This window comes from Neopelma chrysocephalum, unplaced genomic scaffold (assembly GCF_003984885.1).
Source record: "Neopelma chrysocephalum unplaced genomic scaffold, ASM398488v2 Primary Assembly neopelma1_23, whole genome shotgun sequence".
Taxonomy (NCBI): Eukaryota; Metazoa; Chordata; class Aves; order Passeriformes; family Pipridae; genus Neopelma; species Neopelma chrysocephalum.
Genome location: NW_020897691.1, coordinates 34,544,860 through 34,553,899, shown reverse-complemented (window position 1 = coordinate 34,553,899; position 9,040 = coordinate 34,544,860). Strand labels below are relative to the sequence as shown.

Sequence of the window (9,040 nt, the reverse complement as noted above, 5' to 3'; positions counted from 1 at the left end):
AGCTGGAAGGACTTTTGGTGTATGAGGGCTTTATAAAGTGAGGGATGAAGGGGGAGGACCATACTGAAAGAGGAGAGATGCCGCTGGTTGTCTTTGATGTGCTCAAACTGCCACATAATAAAACTGTCCAGAATTTCAGGACACAGCCCATGCCTGAGATTACTGTCATGACTCCCACAAGAAGTTATGTATTGCAAGCACTTAAATGCAGATCCAGTGGACTTTTTTCATTTAGGGAGGGAAAGAAACATTTTTGAAGTGCAGACATCCAAAGCCAACACTATGTTCAGCTACAAACTTGTGAGTAAACATGGGGCTTAGATTGTCATTTTCATGTGAAATGGTGTTTTCCCTGCATGTGTGTGTGTGTCTGTCTGTGCTCATCTGCATAAGGCAGATGGTTAAGTCACTAAGCATCCTTGCCCCACCAATATGGAGCTCAGGGGAAAAAAAATCACCTTAACTCTACAGAGGGACTCATCCCTCCTACAGAAACTGTTTTCTGTTACCTCATTCTGTGCTCTCAGTCACAGCTTTGCTATGCTGCTCACTGTTAATCAAGCCAGAACTCACTTCTGATCATGAGATGCCTTTCAGACCCCATATTCTCTACTCAAATATCAGCTACTGGCTGTTCGGTGCTAGCAAAGTTGACATTCCTAGTAAAAGTCTGGGACAATAGTTTTGCAGAGTTCAGGCTTCTGAAGTGGCATGAGATACCACAGGAAACAGAACTCCACCTTGATGCTTCTCCTGCTCAATTAGATATATGGAACTGACTGCTTAATCACAGCACAGGCTGGAACATTGAAACTGCTGTAGGGCACTTTCCATTAATTCACCTGCAGTGCACATGGCCATACAGTTGAGTATTTAGAGATTTATTTTTTTTAATAAAAAGAATAAAAATGCAGCTATATACATCTTCAGATGCAGGGCATCCCCTGTTGTTAGTATCTGCGCAGATGAGAAAATGAAGGGATTGAATTCTTTTCCATGTAATGGACGGCTTTCACCGCACCCCTCTCCTTTTCACCTGAATGCCTACAGTCTTCGGGGGGGCAACAGAATCAAAAGCTCTTTCTGCACAGGCAGATCCAATCACCCCCTCCTACAAATCTTAATCCATCGGATACTTGGCAGGGTTTCAACAAAGAGCCATGAGGCCTCCGGTTCCCCCATGCAGAGAATTTGGCCCTGCTGTGACCCTGCTATGAGCTCTGGCCTGCACACTGCAGAATTATTTTCTTTCCTTTCCATCCATCTCAAAAGCAAGGATTGAAATTTAAGAGTTTATAAAAAAGAGATTTGGTAATACCAGACATTTAGACAGTCATCAAACCTTGCAGAGAGCCAGACTGACAGAAGAAATGGAGTAAGGCCTCTCTGGGAGTTTAACTGTTGATATCCTAAAGTGAATGCAATGCTATGGAGAGCTATTTGCTCCAGAATATAGTAATTTTATGTTGCTTTCATTAGTTGTCTAGAAATTATATTAATTGAATTGAGAACAACTACAACATTAGAAATGAATATGTTGAATTGTCCCCTTGTCATTTTTATCATGACCATTGCACAGCAGTTTTCAGTTAGAGCTGCTTACAAGCATACACAGAACTTACGCATTAAAACCATCCCCATCTGAGCTCAGTGAATATAAACAAATGTTCCAATTTAAGCATATGGCTCATTCCCATTCCTTTTCCCAAGTGAAGTAGGACTGTTTTCTTACCTGGGTATGGCACTCTCCCTTTCGTTACCAGCTCTGTCAGTAGGATCCCAAAAGACCACACATCTGACTTTATTGTGAACCTTCCATACAGTGCCGCTTCTGGCGCGGTCCATTTAATGGGGAATTTTGCACCTAATGAAAGAATACATGAGTCTTAACCAGAACAGAGACAGAATCAAAGTACCAGTTCACAGGTGACTGTTGTGTTCTGCAACACTTGCAGGTAGAAAGAGTTGCAGGTAAGTGTTAACAAAAAGCTCCATGGAGTATGGTCAGAGAGGACAGGCAGGTGGAATGTGTAGGGCACAAGGAAAGACTAGGCAGGGGTGGGTTTGTCCCACATCCCAAGAGAAGGCTAAGAAGACATTTTAATTCCAGTTTGAAATTTTATGAAATGAAAAAAAAAAAAACCCAAGCAGTTTTAAAAACAATTAAGCCAAATATAATAGAAATTCTTTCTCCCAAAATGTTTTAAATTAACATTTCCCTGAGATACTTGCAAGTCAAACACAGTTAGCACGTATAAGCAGAAATGAAATATATTTGGAAATGTACCTCCTAGTTTCCCTGCTCAAGCTGAGCAAAATGCAAACAGACAAACATGGTGAAAACATAAATTAAAACCAAACCTAATATTTCATTAGAAACATGCAAGGACTTAAAAATAATACTGCCATTCGAGTTGCTTGGAGTGCATGATGTCGAGGCACAACTTTGGCCTATGATTTATAACTTGACAATGTACTTTAAGCTCCTGGCACTGAAAAGCCTGTAGTGCCTTAGATACGTGCAGTTCTAATGTGTTCATCCATCATCAGAGCTTGCAGGAGCCAGTTGCGGCAAGGATGGTAAGATAACAAGTCTTTAAACACTGATTTATTTGCTTTTCCAATCATTTTCTGTTTTCTTAGGGAAAATATTTTCAGTATGACTTTAAAGAAAGTCTTGTGGTAATAATTAACTCATAGTATGTATGAAAAAATATGCAGACATTTCCCCAGTGCCTTGTATTAACATACAGGCAAAAGAGTTGCATCGCTTATTGCTGATCCCTAGTGACAAACACTCTTCAATTTGGAAACAGACTGACTTTGACTTCACACCACCCTCTCATAAAAGTTCCCGTAGCTTTCAGGAGGAGTGTGGAAAGTGTAACAACGTGGACAAATCACTCTCACTGAGTGAACTTATGACACTGTTTAGAGCTCCCTGATGGTGCTGTTCTGCCATGACACCCAGTGCTCAATGTCCCATACCTTCAGCTATATAGCCCAATCTGTCGTGACTCAGAATGCAAAGTAAACATGGTAATTCTCATCTCCTTACTTAGTAAAACTCTGATTTGCTAAAATTTTTTCTGCTCTACATATAAATTATCTTAAGAGAGACTATTACACAGAAACAAATACATTTTTTCCTAGGCAAAATCGCATTTGCTCAAGTAAGTCCTGCTAAATCAAAAGATGCAAGACAAAGTTTCAAATTCCTAATGCCTGAAGTCAAGAACTTAAGTCTAGTTAAGCATCAGCACATCAGTGATTAGATTCGCAAAGGTGCTGGAGGATTTCTGGATGCCTATCCACTTTTTAAATTCTGCCTCTTTTATAATTTCATTGGTTGGTATGTAGGCAGGAACTAAAATTTGGGTGCTTGGCTTTGGTCTCAATCTCCCTAACTTACACTTCTTCGTGTGACCAATCTTAGTTTACCAGACTCAAAATTTTTAGAACTTCATCTTCCCTTAAAATTGCCTTGGTTGTGACAGCAGTAGCTGCCATCACTTGAACCTCTGTTCTGGAAGTTGGCCCCTGCTTCATCAGCACCAGCAGCCACGTGGGGTTGGCAACGCTGCTCCAGCCACCTGGGGCTCTATACCCCGTGTTGATCCCTGGAAAAACTGCAAGCTGTACGTATCTGGTGGTCAGGTTCCCTAGGCCTGCAGTGCATGGTTTTAGACGGGCTTATGCAGGCAGCCCTGAATGTAAGGGCCAATGTCCCTCTGCTCTCTCATGCATACAGCTGAGATAGTACACACAACCCATGCCAACTGAACAAAGGAATAGCTCCAGCCTGGCCAGGAGCCTGAAGCCTTGAACATCAGCTGGTGGTGTTTAAGACGGCCAAGCATGAGGGTTTGCTTGTTCACGTTACATACATTTATTCAACAATTTTTCTTTCTTTAATCAGTTCTGTTTTTCTGAGAAACTTAGCCAAACCTGCTTTAATTCCCATGTGCTTCATACTCAGATCCAAAGGCAGCAACCACCTACAACTCATCTTTGGAGAAAAGAAATCTCTTCAGACTCTTTTGTGGCCAGTTCTCTGGTATTTTTGCCTTCCTCGTATACTGCCAGTGTGGCTCTAGGAGATGAGTATGTGGTGTGCTGAGGAACCATAGGAAGATAAGAAGCAAGGTAAGTCCCTGAGAAGAGGGGACTATTCCAGCACATCCCTTTTCCCAAGAGCTAGAGCTGGACCTCACTGGACTGTGATGAACACTGCTGGAGAAGACAAATGGTCTGTGCTGTGGATTTTTGAATTACAGGACAGCTATTCATTAGTTCTTTATGTTGCCCCTGCTGTGGATGATTCTCTGACTAAAACAACTAATATCAAAAATCACATGTTCTGCAGTTTGTGCAGTATTTCCTGATAGATGATAGATTTGAAGTGGTAGATGGGGAGGAGAAAAAGGCAAGGTTGGGAGAGAGCTTGCTAGCAGAGCCCTGCCTCATGGTTTTCTGGCCCTGCAACATATGCTGGAAGCTAGATGGTCCAAGAGAGCCTGCAATCCAGTATGGCAGAGGCATCAGTAAGGGGAGAACAGAGACCAGTGAGGACATGCCAAACTGGTCATCTGCACGTACAGTGCAGGCACTGCCATAACACAAAGGGATCACATGCAGCTTGTGTGAGTGGGTGTGTTGTGTGTGTTTGTCTAACAGGGTTCCCCCCAGGGTGCTGCCTCCCATCCAATGTCTTGCACTGGAGACTGAGACAGTGCACTGCTATGAACGCACAAAAATTCCCAAATGTGTTGAGCACTGCTTCGAAGCCTCCTGATTGCTGTTGCTATACGAAGCGTTCAAACAGACTAGACACTGTGCATGGCTCCTGACTGACACACAGTTTCCGCGCTTACTCTCTTCCCAACACACTGATTAAAAAACCCATCCCCTCCCTCTGCCCAGGCCTCAGCAGCTTATTAAACAAGATGACTTTGTGCTGCAAACAAATTACAACATCAAATAAAATGTGTATTACTGACAAGCACGTTAATAAATCTGATAAGCCAAATTGCCCCAGCTGACAAGGCAGCCCATCTCCTACTTTGAAGGCAGATTTTACATCATTAGGGAAGGGATTTCTCTCTTTTTTTTTGCTGGAACCTGTTTTATTACAAACCAGCACATCAGGAACCCCATGCATAAAACCCAACTGCACACTTCATTCATCAGGTCAGGATAGCCTGTCTTTGCCTCAAAGCAAGGTACTAATCTGCAGCTTTTATCTCAGTCCCTTTTTTTGAAATGTTTCAGCCTGGGGAAAGCCTTTTTTGGGTTTCTGCACTGCTTGCAACCACATGAAACCAAAGCTGCTGATACAATTTACTGTTAGGGCAGCCAGCCCTGCCTCCTGCCTCTGAGGATTTTTGTTAGGTTCAGCCCTGTTCTTGGGACCTCTGCCTGGGTCTGCCCAGGCATTCACACAGGTTATCTCCCAGGAGGATTTCCTTGGGAAAAATCGATCCATGGCCCTCCTTTAATTCTTTTCTGGCTACAAGCAGGCCATGTGATAAGAAGGAGTGGAGGGGGCTGGGATGATTGAGTGACCTTGACATACAGTTCTCAGCATGATTTCTTCTGAGGCAAGTGAAAATCCCTCAGAGCTTTGTTTTTCTTCAGATCTAAATCTTGATGAAGCAGAAACCTCTGAAATTCGTGCCCCAGAGCCACTGCCAGCTTGATAATGATCCTGTTTCTGGAAATGCTACAAAGCTCCTACCTCTAGTACCTTAAAACCAAAGCCAATGCACCACCCCAAGCTCTAAAACCCCAAAACTCAGGGAGTTCTTGGGTTAGCTACCAGAAAATGCAGTGTGACATGGAATTGCTTCTGGGGCTGGAGAGGATAAGCGGCAAAAGGTAAAAATGAAGTGCTGAAGCAAGCATGAAACAGGAAACGAGTCAGCCCTAGTAGGCGATGATGAGTGCCGTGTGGGAGGGACTGTGCAATTACATTTTTTGTTCTGTGAGAATGAACATGAAATCACAAGCCTGGCAAAACATCAGCGATGAGAAGCAGGCTCTGCAGGCGGACCCCTTCCCAGGAAGAGGGGGACAAGGGGCGGAACTGCAGGTCTAAACATCCCCCTCTCTCTCTCTGCCTGTACGCCCCCCTTCCTCTTGTCCTTTCTCTTGACCTGGCCGTGCTCCTTCTCACAGAACAGATGGCAGCTCTGTAAGAACATATCAATGACACCCTTCCCAGACCCAGGTGGCTGGCTGTTGAGACGCAAGAGTCCTTTCTCCTGTCTGCTCCCGGGCTGGCCCAGGGAATGGCAGGTAAAGAGCAAGAACAAAGCCCTGGACACTACAGCCTGCAGTACAGTCAGTCACAAACAAGACAGATCTGATTAGCTGGTAAACGAGTCCCTACTAAAGGACTGGAAAGAGCTTGGAAGGAGAGGAAAAAAATCCCTGTTTATTTCTAGGAAATCAAAACAAGAAGCATCACCTGTTTTTAAGCAGGGCAAGAAGGAGGTATTTCTAAGTGTTAAGGAGGCAAAAATCATCTGAGAGTTTACAAACACGTACTACAGCTCCCAGAATAGATCTGATTTGTCTGAAAGGCATCAGAAAGATTCTTATTCTTTCATATGTGTTTGGAGTGGCACTAGTGCAAGTGCTGCCAGTGTATGCAGTAGAAACATGGCCTGGAAAATAAATCTGCTCTCTTTTTTTACTAAGGAAATTTTAAATTTGTATCAGCTGCTACTGCTTAGAATAGTAACAACTCTAACCCAGCAACTCTGTGGAGCACTCAGCACTCTCCACAAAAATGCCATGTGCTTGGCTCCACATAGCTGTAAACCAGATCAGTAGAAGGGTAGCAGAACTGCATGGGAAATTCTGTGTTGAAAGTGATGGGAAGTTTCTCTTTGTCCTGTAGGATATCAGGAGTTTTAAGTCTTGCCTTAGAGGACTGACACAGCATTATCACCAGTGTAAGGAAACAAGACTCAGAGCCTGACAGTATGTGTGCAGGGAAGATGTTGCAACAGCATCAGCCAAAAGAAGCAAGCCCCAGTGCTGCAGTCTGCAATACAGTCCATCAGTGTAGCCTTTGAAATGGGCGTCACATTAACAGGCATGTTTTTCCCCTTTGATTACTCACTTCCTCTAAAAGCAAGAGAAGCCAAATGCTCATTACAAGCCAAGAACTTTTTTTTTTTGTATTATTTAACGGCAGTGTATAGCTGCTAGTCACACACTTTAAATCATTAGTGGCATGACCATCTCTTTCCTTCCTGACAATTGCTGAGAAATGGCAGTGCAGACAACGAACTACTTTTTATTTGCCTCTCATAAATCAGGAGCAGTCAGGCCTCCTTTGTTCAAACCAAAAAGAAAATAAACCAGTCAGTAAAACATTACCACCAGGCTAAGTAATACCCACACAGGTTCAGGAATTCTGCACTCTAGCCTGCTGGGGCTTAAAGCATCCCCATCTGTTTCCTTTTAAAATATTTAATCGAAGACAAAAGTGACAGTGGGGGAAGGGAGGGGGAGATCAAGTGAAGCTGGAGAAAACCACCTCTTCCCCACGCCAACAATGAGCTCTGTACTAACACACTTAAGCCAAGAGAAGGATGACTGCTGAGGAGAGAGTGACCAGAGACTTTAATCTTCAGATTTTGCAAGGAAAAACATTTCCTTTCTCCCACAGGAGCTGCCAGTCTGGAGCACTCCCCATCCCCCTCCCCTCTGCTGGCCAGGCTCTCCCGTGTCAAAATTCCCACTGAAGCAGTAGTCAGCTAGATAAACAGAGCAGTCCCCAGATGCATCTCCTTGGAGGCTGAAGTAATAGGTCATGGGAAACAAGCTTAGGCAACCATTTCCTTCTGATACTGTGGTCTCCACCAAGCAATGCTCAAACTAAAGTTTAACTAAACACACCACAACTGAATTGCACTTGAAAAAAAATTATCCAGTGCCACATTAAAAACCATGTTTCTTCCTCAATAAATTAAAGGTCCTAGGCTCACCTTGGCTGCCCAGCTGGCTTGGAAGCCAGGTTAATTGCAACAAAGTGTAATTGAGAATGTGCTACTTGGTCAGAAAAGCACCCCTTCCTAGAACAAGCTACCACTTAAGAAAGGGTCTAAAAGACATTAGTGAAAGTAGGAAAACCTTACTACAAGAATGCTTGTAATTACAGCTCTTTGGGTCTCTCTTTTAATGAATTTTGTAGCTCTGAAGGACTTCAGCCTGATCCTGAGGACAGAGGAAGGAAGTATTGCCCATTGCCCTCAAGTATGGGAAGGATGGATGACCTCTTCATACTTGCATCATGAGAGGAAGCCAGGCAAACACAATTCAGACCTCCAGATCATCAGCAATGCATTTTAAAAGCCAAACTAATTCTCCCTTCCCAGACACTTTTTCCTCAATACAAGTGATTTCTGCCATGAAAGAAGGGCAGGAGATACCCATGGCTACACTCCCTCTCCTTGCCAGTCCTGGTGTTATGCTTTTCTCAGCTCAAAGTTTCCCCACCCCAAATCCAGTAATTTCTGTTGTCTTAAAAATCAAAGCTTCTCCTCAGTATCAGTCAAGCAGGTTTTCACAGCTTTTTTAAAATGTGAAGAGGGCAAAACTGTTCTGAGAGATTTAAACCAGAAGGCAAACAGGTCATCAGAGGATTTCCTAGGGATCAGGAGTATGAAAAGATCTGGCCAGAAGTAGGTCACATACTTGTCTATGAAAACAAATAATTAATCATGTAAAACTATACACTGGGTGGTTTCCAAAGGGAACAAAAGACATGGCAGCAAACCAGACAGAAATGGAGATAATATAGGACACCATTTCAAAGCCATTTTGCAGACTGGATCTGTCTGCCTTGTTTAAGGAAAACTCTTCTTGTTTTACACAGGGGAAGAGCAAGCAGGCAGCTTTCTGTTTACCAGAGCCCCCAGACACTCTTCTTTCTCTGGAGAGAATGATACAAGGCTATTTTTTTCAAGCAAAAAGCAATTCCCACGCTCAGGCTGAAATCAATAGTGGTTAAGTCTCTGCATTAGTA

The 9,040-nt window shown here is 43.3% G+C and overlaps 1 protein-coding gene across 4 annotated transcripts in view; it reads right to left on the bottom strand.

Moving 5' to 3' along the window:
* Nucleotides 1–9,040, bottom strand: part of FYN (FYN proto-oncogene, Src family tyrosine kinase) — a 144,100-nt gene that overhangs the window by 10,129 nt on the left and 124,931 nt on the right. For all 4 annotated transcript variants that reach the window (XM_027693038.1, XM_027693009.1, XM_027693027.1 and 1 more), the window contains one exon: nucleotides 1,733–1,864. In XM_027693038.1, the coding sequence (XP_027548839.1) occupies nucleotides 1,733–1,864 (132 nt within the window). The remainder of the gene's footprint in view (nucleotides 1–1,732; nucleotides 1,865–9,040) is intronic.